This window comes from Cydia splendana, chromosome 3 (genome assembly GCF_910591565.1).
Source record: "Cydia splendana chromosome 3, ilCydSple1.2, whole genome shotgun sequence".
NCBI lineage: Eukaryota > Metazoa > Arthropoda > Insecta > Lepidoptera > Tortricidae > Cydia > Cydia splendana.
The window spans coordinates 146,649-161,304 of NC_085962.1; the positions used below are offsets into that span (position 1 = coordinate 146,649).

Genomic DNA, 14,656 nt, shown 5'->3' on the forward strand with positions numbered 1-14,656 from the left:
TTGAAGAAACTGAAACCCTCGGCAAGTTTGGTTTAAGCCATTGTATTGAAACCTGAACTGAATGAAACCATCTGACTATGATCTGACTTGCATCTGACAGAACATCATTGAAGGCACCAAGAACTTATTATAATTTAGTAAATAATCTCCGAGAAACATTGGTAGTTATAAAATAATGTATTTTAATCTTGTTAAATAATTAAAGTGAAAATAAAACAATCATAAATCAGGCCATTTATGGTATGGAGGTGCTTGAAACGAAACGCACGCGTCAAATCCAAATCAATGTCAATGTCACTGAAACAAAAAATTATCGAACCGCAATGAACCGCAAGCGCAAGTTTAGGTACGGTGCGCTTGTTTACATCAACAAAAGATCGTGTTTTCATAAAAATCATCAAATTAAAACTTATTAAATTATAAATACCAAATGTGAAGTGACTTTTAAAATGTATTCGATCAGGAAGTCAATGAAAGAAAATTCATCTACACCCAAGCGGCGTCGTCTCGGCATGTCAAAGAATTTGCGGTCGCCAGAATTCTTAAATAAAAAGAATCCAGATGTGTTTTCGGTATGTAGTCCGATAAGTTTACGGGTACTGAAGCAAACAGAGCGTTGTGAATCTCCCCCGCTTCCTTGCAACCAAATAGAATATTTGTGTGACTCCGGTAACAATAGCTCAACATGTAGTGAAATACCATGCTCGCCCGGCGTTTTGAACAGCTCCGTAGTGAGGGAAATTGAGAACTGGGATTCTTTATTAGTAACGAAAGTTTCGACAACGCAGAATTTGGCAGAAATTGAAGATATTTCTGATGACATGTTCTATTCAAGATTAGAGCAATCATGTAACGATGAAATCCTGACATCGCGATGCGAGCAGCATTTTCGAGAGAATATCGAAGAAACTTTCGCAGCTGTTAATGACTCTATTTATCAGAAAGTTCAAGATCAAGAGGCTAAAGATAGTTTATTTGAAACAAAAGATTCCTTTTTGCTGGATATCAAAGAAACTTGCATAATAAATGAAAATGGAAAAGTTAAAGGGACAATGTCTGACAATGTAGATAATTTCTATGGCTTACCGGTTAAAACAAAAAGTTTTTTCAAAAGTTACAGGAATATTGAGAAATTTTATGGTAAGTATGATATTGAATAGTTGTTCTTGTAGTCACAGTCACAGTAAGTACCAATCAAGTTGAAAATAATATAAGTTTAATTCTTGTTTAGCTAGTAGGCCAAACATGCATGTACTCACTTTATGAATGAAGTACTTTATTCTTAAAGTGGGTATGCACTTTTGCAGCTGTATGTACATATTTTTAAATCATCTGTGAATGCCAATCGTCATTCATATATAAAATTAAGAAAGGTGTACAAAAATTATTTCTTGAAGCTGCTTTTGCTGATGCATTAAAACACCCTGCTTCTTTTATTTCATCAGATTGGCAAGAAGAGTGTCTAAACTTAGATGCAATCAGAGAGAGGCGTAACCTAATTTATGCCTTACCAACAAGCGGGGGCAAGACACTGGTAGCAGAGGTTCTAATGCTGCGCGAGGTGCTCAACAACAAGAAGAATGTGCTGTTCATCCTGCCATTTGTTGCTATTGTGCAGGAGAAGGTAAGTTGACCAAGAAAAAATTAATAATGATAAATTAAAATTACACACATCACATACCATCATGAAGACAATGATAATTCAATTTATTAAAGTGATTTACCAATTTTTTATTTATTTATTTGTAGTAAGAAACATACTGAATCCTTTTTAATGAATCTGGAACTTCAATAATTTTACTCTTATTATGAATGTTGTTGTACATAGATTTCATGACAATATCTACTGCTCAATCTAGTCTAATAAAAACCTTGAATCTGTCTTGCCATTCAACAGATCTGGGCACTTTCCCCATTTGCCGTCAACCTGGACTTCCTAGTAGAAGAATATGCCGCAGGCAAAGGCAACATTCCCCCGAAGAAGCGCAGAAGCAAGCACAGCATCTACATAGCAACAATAGAGAAGGGCCTGGCACTGGTGCGGAGTCTGATCGAACTTGGCAGGCTGAGTGAGATTGGATTAATGGTAGTAAGTTTTTTTTATTTTACATTACAATTCACAAGAAATATAGAGAGTGAAGTGACCTATTAATTTAATTAATTTTTATTCTTGTATGAGACTTAGTTCTGAAGTTATGTTTATCAGTTGTAAAAGAGGCCGCCAGGCGTGACAGAGGTGTGAATTACATTGAAACCTAGAATCATAAATTCTAGGTTTTATTTTAATTTAATATCTACGACCAGCCAGAACAACTCAATGCACAACTGTCCTGCTTAGCAACTAAAAATTACCCACGAATTTAGACGATATTATATTATTGTTAATGTTTAGATTAAGTTACTAATAACCTTATCGTTAAATACTGCACGTTAAAACTAACTAAATATGTATATTTCTCATGTAAGCGAATTTAATGTAATTCTTTTGAGAATAAAGATTTCTTTAAACTGAATATCAAGTCACCAGATGACACAACAGTTGTTAGAACTACGTCGAAAGCGTATATTTAAGTTAGTTTAGTTGTCTTCATTTCTATATTATTTTATGATGAATTGATGAACAAACCCAAACTACTTACGGTATGAAGGCTGTGATAATTTGTCATTGTGTTGTACCAATGTACTTGTAGGTAGACGAATTGCATCTGATCGGCGAAGCGGGCCGCGGAGCCACGCTCGAGACTCTGCTGTCCACAGTACTGTTCGCTAACCGTAAGTTACTTGCAAACAACTCAAGAAAATATCTACCTAATTGTAAGCCCTGTGTGTATGTGTTTATTTTGATATTTATTTACAGTAGTATAACAACAATGGTCCACCAAATACAAAAAGTAATAAAATAAAATGAAAAATTATAATAAAAATTAAATTAAATTACTTAAATCAACTTAGGCAACTCAAGGCAGGGGGCTTTAAATGATGTAATAATGTAACATTTATTGAGCACCTATTTTTCTTTTTATTTTCATAAATACCAACGGCGAGTATTGAGCTCATAGAGAAAAGGAAAGCTTGCCCACGAATTTTGGCTCTTTCTCACCATTATACCACTTTCTTGTGTCAAAATGCGCAGAGGGTATCCAGATAGTAGGCATGAGCGCGACCATCGGCAACCTCCCGGAAGTGGCCCGCTTCCTCCGCGCCGACATCTTCCAGCGGGACTTCCGGCCCGTCACGTTGGACGAGTACGTCAAACTGGGCTCCACGCTGTATAAGATCAGTGCAGGGGGCGAGGCGGAGCCCGAGAGGGAATTGAATTTCAATGTGAGTACCATTATAATAACACTCCTGACTTCTCCTACTTCTTCCATAGTAAATTTCCACCCCCTTAAGGGATGATTTTCGTAACATAAACCATGCCTACTCCCGGAACTTAAACTATCTAAATCCTGCACCAATTTAAGTGTGAAGAGGTAACAAACAGAAAGACAGAGGTTACTTTAGACTTTACTCAAGTGCTACGGTCCGTCTTAGACAACTTTTCCTCGGCTTGAACAGAATAGGGAGTGGCATTATAAACAACATATTATCCTAGAAATTTGAAATAAAAATTATTATACCGAACATTCTCCTCACGTGTGAAAGTCAACACCCTGTGCAAAATTGCAGGGAGTAAGCCAGAAAAAAAAATTGAGATAAAAGAAGTCATTGTCATTGCTACACTTTTTCGTTGCAAATGCCATGCAGACTTAGCTTGGTCCATCTCTAGGAATGTTTACTATAGCGTTAGTTTTCATCAAATTGCTATCATGCGTCACTTTTTGCTGGAAGGGCCATTTAACCTTTCCTTTGTTCCCAGTACACCTCAGCGGCCTCAACCCTCGACCCTGACTGCGTGGGTGGGCTAGTCTCCGAAGTGGTACCATCATCCTCCTGTCTCGTCTTCTGTCCCACCAAGCGGAATTGCGAGAACGTGGCCAATCTACTGTGCAAGCTGCAACGCAAGTTGGTACAATAAACGTATTAAAAAACTAGCCTACGGTACGATGAGTAAGCAAGTTGTCGTAAATCGCATAAAAATATTTTAAACTGGGCCTGGTCTTAGGGTAAAGGGAGGGGTTTTGGATTTTTCTGGCGTTTGTTTATCAAAAGTTGATGCTTGATAATCCAGTGACCATAAACATGTGGCGCTGTACCAATAGCGCCTCTTCTTCAGTTATCAAACTGGGCCACGATTTTTCTATTACCGACAATCAATGAAATATTTTTTTAATCTTCCTTATTTTATTTTCAATCATTGTTTTTGTCTACAGAGAGATGGCGTTACACCGAACAGCGGAGCGCCAATCGTTAGAAGCGGCGCTGAAGGCCGAAGGCGCCGCGCCCGCGCTCGCGCGCTCCGTGCGCTACGGCGTCGCCTACCATCACAGCGGGCTGGCCAGCGACGAGAGGACGTTACTGGAACAAGCTTTTAGGTAAGACATTTTTACCTTAAGTCTTTACATCGGCGTCATGCATTTTATACCACTAGAGGGTGCCCACGAGGAGGCGTTCTATCCCCACTATTATGGACCCTAGCAGTGGACCAACTTCTTGCAATCATGTCAGGCCAAGACTTTGACACACAAGGATATGCCGACGACCTTGTAGTCATCGTCAAAGGCCCTTGCTTCAGCACCATATCCAACCTAATGCAAGGAGCTCTAAACACAATATTCAAATGGTGTAGAGAAAACGACTTGTCGTTTAATCCGAGCAAGACTGTAATAGTACCATTCACAAGGAAACGGAAGCTCGATAAACTAACAAAACCAAGACTTAATGGACAAATAATACCGTTCTCGGAAGAGGTAAAGTATCTAGGGGTCACCTTTGACCAAAAGTTAACTGGGAACCCTCACCTGAGAAACATTATACAAAAAGCGAAAATGGCCATGTGGTCATGCTGCATGCGGTAGTGAGGCCAATTGTCACCTACGCCTCCGCTGTCTGGTGTAACAAAACCAGCCAAAAGACAGCAATAGACACTCTAAACAGCCTGCAACGCACGGCTTGTTTAACAGTAACAGGCGCCTTCTCCTCAACACCGGGAGCGGCCCTAGATGCACTGCTGGACATCATACCACTCCACTTGCAGGTGCAAAAGGAGGCCAAGCAGTGCGTCTACAAAATATGCACGCTAAACAGGCCAAAATGGCGCTCTCAGGCATTAGCCAATCTAAAGGCCTGGGTTTTTGCAAATAGAACCCTTAGCATGCCCACTGATGACACGCACACCGAATGTCATCTCACCAAACTGTACACAGTAGAAATACCTCCTAGAGACAAATGGATCAAGAACCAAATGTACGTCGACGAGGGAAGCCACATTTGGTATACAGATGGTTCCAAAAAAGGCAATGATGTAGGATGTGGGATCTATGGTGAGAGACCTAAGCTCAGAGCTAGCGGCAGAATGGGCACACAGGCCTCAATCTTCCAGGCAGAAGTCTTCGCCATCAACAAATGTGCGGAGATCAACCTGGATAAAAACCTAAGACACCAGCACATCTACATCAACTCAGACAGCCAGGCTGCTCTGCTGGCACTAGAATCCCTTGAGTCAAACTCAAAACTAGTCCAGAACTGTAAAACAAACCCAAAATGCACTGGCTAACTCCAACAAAGTCACGCTTAGATGGGTACCAGGGCACTCCGACATTAAAGGAAACGAAGAAGCGGACGAACTTGCTAGAAAGGGCGCAGACACACCCCTGGTCGGCCCAGAACCGTTCTGTGGAATCACAAAACGGGATGCATATTCTCTGCTCAGCAAGTTAGAAAAAACGAGAGCAATCGAGTGGTGGAAGTTCGTTAAAGGACAAGAACACTCGAAAGCTCTAATCAAAGGGTTCAACAGCAGAACTGCTACGGAGCTTTTAGGACTCAAAAGGCACAAAACCTGCGCGGTGACCAGAATACTGACTGGACACTGTAAGTTGAACAAACATATGTTTCAAATTGGTAAGAAACAAGATGCGACATGCAAGTTCTGTCAGGAGTCAGAGGAGACTGCAATGCACATTCTCTGCTCTTGTGGACCACTAATGTCAAAAAGAAGTACCTACCTAGGGCGACACGTTGTGCAACCCTATGAGGTACAGAACATTACGGCCCAAAGAATCTGGAACTTTCTGGATGCAACGGGCATTAGTAATGAACTTTAAAGGGCCGTCACAATAGATCAATGCTGGTCGATGCGACACTCCAAGGCCCACAACACCACAATAAATAAATAAATATTATAGGACATTCTTACACATATTGACTAAGTCCCACAGTAAGCTCAAGAAGGCTTGTGTTGTGGGTACTCAGACAGTGATATGTATAACATATAAATACTTAAATACATAGAAAACAACCATGACTCAGGAACAAATATCTGTGTCATCACACAAATAAATGCCCTTACTGGGATTCGAACCCAGGACCATCGGCTTCACAGGCAGGGTCACTACCCACTAGGCCAGACCTCAATAATAATAATAAATAATCGGCGTCACAAGGGGGCGGCGGAGGGAGCAAGATAAAATTTGTAAGTAAATATGCCCCTCCCCCTCCCCCATTATTATTATTATTATTATAGTCTCTTTATTTCCATAACTCTTACAAATTATTTAGTTTTCAAATTTTTAGATTCGGTTAAAATATGTTTTTATGCTGTAGTTGTTTTTGTCGATTTTCCTCCTTTCATGAGGTATGGATCCCGTTTGGGTAAAGGCCTCCTCCCTTCCTCCATATCAACTACGTATCATCTGCCGGTCGAGGTCAAATAAAATTCCTTTGTTGATGTCCGAAATTAGAATGCGTCATGCAGGGTTTAGACATACAGGGGTACATGTGTTTAAGTATATTAAGTACCTACCTAAATATTTGCAATTTTCTTGCCTTCAACTTATGATATTTGACTCGAATGAGTAAACCTGTGTCCCAAGGTCGGGCGTGATATCGGTGGTGTGCTGCACGTCGACGCTGGCGGCCGGCGTCAACCTGCCCGCGCGACGCGTCATCATCCGCGCGCCGCGCGTGGGGCGCGGCTTCCTCGCGCTCGGCGCCTACCGCCAGATGTGCGGCCGCGCCGGCCGGGCCGGGGTCACCGACACCGGTAACATTTCTATACGCACAAAACGGACTGGATAAATTGTTCTCCGTTCAATTCTCTACAATAATGGTTGAAGTGAGTTGCTAGGACTTAACTTGCAAGTTGCGCAAATTTTGCAGATGACAGACGTGCCGCCGCGCGGACCGCTCCGCCTATTCGTAACAAAATAAATATTGTTATGGTAAATTATTAGTAAAAAAAAAAAACTTTTAGGCGAAAGCATAATAATCTGCAGCGCCGCGGACTGGCCCGAGCTGCAGTCGGTCCTCCGCAACGGTCTGCCGCCGGTCGTCAGCTGTCTCACCGACGCGTGCTGTGGCCTCGTCCTCAGCGGAGTGGCTCTACAGCTGGCAGACACGAGGAGCGAGCTTCGTGAGCTGTTGAAGACCACGTTTATGGCTACGAGGTTAGTAGATACTGGCGCTACTATACATATGATGCTCATGAGAATTCTGGTCCTCATTGGAGTGGCTCTAGAGTGAAGGCAGACACGAGAAGCGAGCTTCGTGAACTGTTGAAGACCACTTTTATGGTTAGTAGTGGATTGTAGACTCTTGACTGCGCATATGAATGGTGTATTCCCAACTGTCCCCGCTCCATGAGTCTATTATTTTCATGCGCATATTTGATCCTGGGGATTGTCACCGACTTGTCTAATTTTCAGCCAGTGAGGGTAGGTACTAACATTGCCTAATAGGTTACTACCTAACTCGCTGAAAATTAGCATCTCGGAAAAAGTATTTCCGTCAGCTCATAAAGAATAGGAAAGCCATATGGCTCCAGCTTCCCTAGAACATTTGGTATGACCTTAAACGCAACATATTACCATATACGCCATTTCCATAGAGATATAGGTACTGTAAAGGGGACGGTCTATTGGGAGGACGCTGTGGGCATGGGTAAAACAGGAGATACTTCTTTTTAGTTATATATTTCCTCAGCTAGTTTACAATTAAATATCTACACTCGAAGGCTGCCTCTAATCGAATGCCGATTGCGCACCGCGTTCCATTTGACAGCGGGCTTTAAATTCTAAATTTAAATATAGTGACTAGCCAGTCACAGATTAAAAAAAACTGTAAAGGTTGTAAACCTTTACAGTACCATCGCCCACACTGTTATAGTTAGACCGTAAAAAGTCTGCAGCGATTTTGATAGCCCACGCAGTGAAAGTGTCATTTTAAACGTCAAACTTCTATGAAATTATGACGTATACATAACACTTACACTGCGTGGGCTATCAAATCCGCTGCAGACTTTGTTTGGTGCGACTATAAAGCCTGACCATTAATATATGATCATGCGCCATGTTGCGGAATTTCATTGGAACTAATTTCTTACACTGGTAATAATTTTAATGATAGGTTGTTAGGTTGTCACTGTTGTCAGTGTCATTGTGGCGGTTTACTTGAATAATACTTAAGTGTTGAATATTAAATAATAAATGACCAAAAAATGGCCAAAACTATACATAATCAAGAGCGAAACATTGTAGATAATGTAAATAATAAACTGCTGGAAAAGAACCGTTCGGGGAATTAAACTATTTCGCTACGAAACATTTCCAAATTAACATCAGAGCTGACAGGTAAACAAATCAAAATGTCATTATAGTCTGGTTATTACTACTTATTACGACTTGGTTATTGTAGTGTTATGTTAGGCCCTTTAGGGTGTGTAATGTTTTTAATAACAACTATTTTCGAAGTTTCATTTTGCATAAATCGAATTGCATAATTTTGAAATGCAGAAATGATTATTTAGTATAAAAACAAAATGAATAAGAACAAATTGCATAATTTTAGAAATAATAATAATTTAGTTGCATAGTAATGTATTTTTCATAATAGGCAATCAGTATAATGATCACTTTGTATACTATTTAATGCTCATAACGTTCTTTTTCCATAAAAACCACGCACGCCTTCCAAATGTCCGGGACCTCATGGTCCCGAGAAATTGTAAGAGACAGACAAAATAATAATAATAATTCAGCCTATACACGCCTCACTGCTGCGCACAGGCCTCCTCTCATGATCGAGAGGGTAATAAAATGTGTACTATTATAAAATAAGTCGGTTCTGGCGCTTCGCCGGCCGCTGCCGCGGCACGCTCGCTTCGCTCGCTCGGCTCGCGCGCTGTAGGGTCGCAGTTCTACCTAACACTCCTCCTCGCTTCGCTCGTCGTCGTACCTAACGTTAAGGTAGAATGTGTAAGTTGTTTTATAGTTTATGTCATATTATATTATGTCACCCGATCATTCGTTAAAATATAGTTCTACATTTTAATCATAATACTAACTGTATGTTATAACAAGTAAAATTATATCTAATGACCGTTATAAAGAACGTTTTTATGATTATAGAACATTCTGTAATTTAATTATTATAACGAATAATATTATGGATTTTGTTTCTATACATTATGTTTATTATGAGTTTTAAAAGTAGTTAAATGTAATTATGCAAAATGTTTGTATTAAAATTGAACGGCACCCGTTATGTTATACATAAGCGAGGAAATACTTAAGTAAGAAAGATGTGTTTGAAAAATATTTACTATGGGCAAAGATATACATAACATAGATTTTCATTTTTAGTTTTAATCTTGTGTCGATAGATGGCAATAAATTTACAGTGACTACAAAATTTACTATGACAATAACTCTCTATACCTACACTCTATTCTCTTTGCTATGGGCCTTGGAGACGATCAATTTTATTCATTGACAATGTAGCAGACCCTATGTAAGGTAACTTTGACCGTGTGACGCGTAAGAAAATACATGAATTTTATACGGTAAAAACCGACAGTAAAAAATGTGAACACCGAATATTTGGATACTGATTATGATTAGAGTGAGTAAAAGTATGTAAGTCAAAATAACGAATTGCCAATCCGCATTGTTCAGACTATACTGAACTGTTGCCATATCAATGAGAATAATAGCGCCCTCTTGGCAATGATCATATATTCCTGGTCAGGCTTTAACTGTCCATCGCGCGGTGTACCTTATTACAAAAGGCATAAGGTTTACCGATAGACAGTTAACAGTGTTGCTGTTTGTACAATAAAAAGTTGGATATTGTTACAGCTCAGAAGTGGACATAAAGAAAATATGCGACGACTCTATCCGCTCGCTCATACAGACCGGCGCCCTCGACGTCGGACAACACAAGTCCAATGACGAGTCGCACACGGCCGCCGGGCAGAGGATAGTCTACAGTGATAGCAAACTGACTGTTAGTAAACTAGGACGGGCGGCTATCAAAGGTATATCTTTATATTTCTACACAGGTCTAGATTTTTTAAAAATTAGGTATGTCTAAATTCAAATAATTATAATGATGTTTATGACTGATACATTCTAAGATAAAAGGGTTTACTTAAATCGGAAACTTCATGATCGCTACGAGTAGGTACTCTCGATTCGTTTAACCTAACGTCAACCGTTAAATTACTGCCAGAATTAGAAAGAATATTACCTCTAGCTACAAATCTTCCCAGTTTTCTAATAAGAAAATCCATTGACAACTTTAATTAGTTTATCAACCAACTTTGGGTTTGTTTGATATTTCTTTTGTTCGCGCTAGGATATTTCAAAATATATTATTTTGTTGAAACAGGTTGCATGGAGCTCTCAGTAGCCAAACAGATGCTGCAAGATCTAGAATCAGCATCTCGCGGCCTGGTACTAATGGGAAGCTTGCATTTGCTCTATCTAGTGACACCACACGACGCGGCCGGCGTGAGGCCAGACTACAGGCATTACTATTCGCTGGTAAGATAATTTTCAGCTAAAAGTTAGTTTTGATAATACAATTCTTGGTGGATTTAATCAATGTTGGTACGTCGATAGTCCCTTTTAGGCAATCTGGAGCTGCTCTTTATCCTATATCTGTGAAGCTCAACCGTCTCAAATTAGGCGAGTTGGCGGGAATCGTGTTCTATGGACGCTTCGCCACTGGGACGTATTTCCGACTATCCCCGTTTTAGTCACGTGGGGTGAGAATTTTCTTCACCATCTGTCCCCGTGTTTAAGATGCAGATGGTAATGAAACTGTTCCTATCCGTTACCTCTAAGAGGGGGCCGGGAACACATGGAAATACACCATATTGGTTTGTAAAATTTAAGGTCACCATTAAATTAATTATATAGTTGTGTGCCGTTTCAGTACTGCAACCTGGATGAGGACGCCGTGCAGACGGCGAAGATCCTCGGCATCACCGAGATGAACGCCATCCGGATGATGACTGGCAAACCTATCACGGTACGTGGCTTTATACATATTTTCTTGTAAAGCTGAAACACTTTTGATATCGTTATTTATAACTTAAATCTTGACATTCATTTTAATATCATTACTAGGTATATGTTCATTTGTACCAAAATTTATTGACCTTATCTGTTTACAATTTTTATGTTTATTTAAATTTTAAATGAACACGATTTTCACTCATAACGTTACGTTCACGTTTCATAAGTGTTCGCGATTGTCCCATTTCAGTTTTAAAATTATTCATAATTTTGTCAACAGAACGTATCTGAAAAAGTTCTGTGCCGATTTTACGTGGCCTTGATGCTGTACGACCTGTGGAAGCAGGCGCCCTTCCACGCTGTCGCAGACAAGTGAGTCATTTATTTAATATTTCTGATATTCTCGTTTTACGTTGTGATTCCCAACATTTGCCCTTTACGCTGCGTATTCCCACCTGTCCCCGGTTCGGCCAAGTTTGCATGCAGCCAGGAGATTGAGACGGGTGATGCTGGTTCGAATTCTTTGTTATTTTTTCGTTAGTATCTAATAATTATGCTTTAGATACTGCGTGTCGCGCGGGATAGTACAAACTGTCATGGCGTCCGCCGCAGCACTTGCGTCGAGCGCCACGCGCTTTTGTGAGGAGCTGGAACATCTGTGGACCTTCAGGTATATTGTGTTCTTTCCACACCCTCCGCATATTTAAGTATGGTGGGCACTTCGCCCGTGTGCTATTAGTTATACTACACCCCTTCCCCGTCAGTCCTCTCTTACTAAATTGCAAACATCTATTGCATTAATTTAGGGGATTCATTCCGGAATCAAATGTAATAGTATCATGTGTAAATGTGTCCGCTTCTGGTTGTAGTTTCTAGATAGTGCCATATTTCATCGAATTATTTTTGACTATTCATAGTAAGATAACAGCGTAGACTCGTTGCGAGATTCGTTCTTGCCGGTCCCATATTGAGATACCCTCCTCCAATTTAGGAGGGCTTTAAATCTTCTCGGGAGGTGTAGGGTTAGAACTGATGTAGCTTTATTTGACATTCATTAGCGCATTTCAATACGCCTACTTGAAAATAAACGAAAATCTTTATCGATGTTCGTCCATATGTAAGGCTCCATTTCTACAAATAACATGTTCGCAGGGCGTTGTTCAGCGAATTATCCCCTCGCCTGGCGCACTGCGCCGCGCCCGAGCTCAGCCAGCTCATGGAACTGCCGGCCGTCAAGAAGGTAACACGCATTACTGTCTGTCCCCGACACCCCGACTCCCCGTCAGACCTGACCGCGGGGACAGTATTATTTCTATTTGTGACCTTAGGCACAGTTACGAATTTCCAGCGGGAACAGAATGTCATTTCCATTTGTAACTGCAGGGACCGATGGCGAAGATTTGTTTCCATCTGTCCCCGTCAATGATATTTGGAACAGTGAAATAATTATAAACTACTCCCAAATATTTAATTTAAAGATAATGTTGCATTGAACAAAAAACTAAAAAATTAAAAACAAAACTATTCTAGTTCGTTGATTAAAACTATTAAATGGTCAGAAAATACTTACAAATAGACGGTGTATGTTTTAAAGAGTTAGTATTGCAGGCGCGCGCGCTGCAGCTGATGCGCGCCGGCTTCAAGCGTGTCGAGGACCTGGCCAAGGCTTCGCTCGACCATCTCACAGCATCCGTAGCCCATCTCTCAAGGTCCGCCGCCACACATCTCGTCAGCGCCGCCAGAGTATGTATACAACACTACAAGGAACTGTACTACAGCCTCGTAAGCTTGGCCTATTTTTAGGACAAAATCATATGTAATCATAAAGTAACGGAGCCTGAAAATTTAAAATACATAGGTTATTTTCACAATTCGTATCAAAAATTTATAACTGCAATTTAACGACAATAATTACCTACTAGTGCTGTATTTTGAATACGGCTAGAGTTTGACCAAGATAAGTCTACAACCGTATTGATAGCACACCCAGTGCAAGTGTTATTTTAAACGTTAAACTTCTATGAAATGATGACGTATAAATAACACTTGCACTGCGTATGCTATCAAAATCGTTGCAGACTTTTCTTGTTCTAACTCTAACATAGTACATTTTAATGTATTACTGTATATTTCAGATGATGTTGATCGAGAAAGTGGAAAACTTGCGCGCAGAAGCCGAAGATGTCATGGAAGAGTTGAAGGTGTAACATAGTCATAATTATGTTCGTATTTAATTTATAATAAGTTGCCATCTATAATTATATGTACATCCATATCCATATACAGGAAGAATGAACTAGAAAAATTCCATCTTCCACATTATGTGGCTGCAGGTTTTGGTTTGGTATAACATAAATGAAATAAGCCTTTTTACGTGCCTTTAAATGACTATCTATACTTCATCTTTTAAAAATGAAATATGTAATTGCTTATTAACACATCCCACTCAATAACTCTTGATAATTGGAACTTTGAATAATGTAAAACCTTAATGATATATCATAGATCATAAGGATATAGATTTTAAGAACCTTTGTTCTTTACCATTTAATATTTCCTATTCATTGTCATTTAAATTGTTAGCCGGATTTCGTCGACAACTTAACTGACAGGTTTTCAAAATATATACATAATTATGTACACAAAGTAATAAATTGTCAGTTGAAATGTTGTGAGCCTGTCTGTTTGGTTGTACGATGGATTAACTCCTATAATGTTTCTACAATAACACTTGTAAACTTCGGCACTGTTTGTCTTCTCTGTAATCCATCCTTTGTATCTTTTGATGTAATGACTGTTTGTTGCCATAATAAAATAAAATAAAACTATGAATTGAACGGTTATGTATTATGGTTGTGAGAAAAATATTATAAAATAATATTTGCATTAAAATAATAATCTTAAGAATTAAGTAAAAATTAGTAGACTGATCGATAGTGAAGTTATTTAGTGTTAAATAATTGCTAATGTAATTAAATTAAATCTAAATATAAAAATGTGTTACTAATATTAAGTGTTATTAGATTGAGAAAATATATAAAGATGCATATCATTAAGATTGTTTCATTCGTTGCTCAACATTATCTAATTCCTAATTATAGGAGATAGGCAACTATAGTAAAGAATAAAGGTGGGGTGATTCAACCATTTCTCGTCACCCGGTCTCGTTCAGATCACTTTGTAAAATCCGGTGCGGTTAGAAACAAAAAATAGTTTATCCACTCATAAGTTATGGACAGGTGTTTAGTAGAAAATCA

The 14,656-nt window shown here is 39.4% G+C and overlaps 1 protein-coding gene across 1 annotated transcript; it reads left to right on the plus strand.

Moving 5' to 3' along the window:
- The first annotated feature begins 331 nt into the window (after positions 1-331).
- On the plus strand, positions 332-14,170 carry LOC134806339 (helicase POLQ-like). Its single transcript, XM_063779547.1, has 17 exons — positions 332-1,140; positions 1,446-1,624; positions 1,898-2,089; positions 2,691-2,772; positions 3,134-3,324; positions 3,860-4,005; positions 4,314-4,475; positions 6,975-7,144; positions 7,355-7,547; positions 10,236-10,414; positions 10,768-10,922; positions 11,317-11,412; positions 11,680-11,771; positions 11,962-12,069; positions 12,552-12,639; positions 13,008-13,142; positions 13,535-14,170. Exons 1-17 carry the CDS (start codon positions 450-452, stop codon positions 13,604-13,606), a joined length of 2,931 nt encoding a protein of 976 aa, XP_063635617.1. The 5' UTR covers positions 332-449; the 3' UTR covers positions 13,607-14,170.
- Positions 14,171-14,656: the final 486 nt, after the last annotated feature.

What these genes read in the sequence shown, in the direction of transcription:
- LOC134806339 (XM_063779547.1), top strand. Translation starts at nt 450, where the DNA reads ATGTATTCGATCAGGAAGTCAATGAAAGAAAATTCATCTACACCCAAG. An exon ending in AGAGGGAATTGAATTTCAAT is followed by an intron (nt 3,325 to 3,859) that starts GTGAGTACCATT and finishes CTTTGTTCCCAG; the next exon opens with TACACCTCAGCGGCCTCAAC. An exon ending in TGACTGGCAAACCTATCACG is followed by an intron (nt 11,413 to 11,679) that starts GTACGTGGCTTT and finishes TTTTGTCAACAG; the next exon opens with AACGTATCTGAAAAAGTTCT.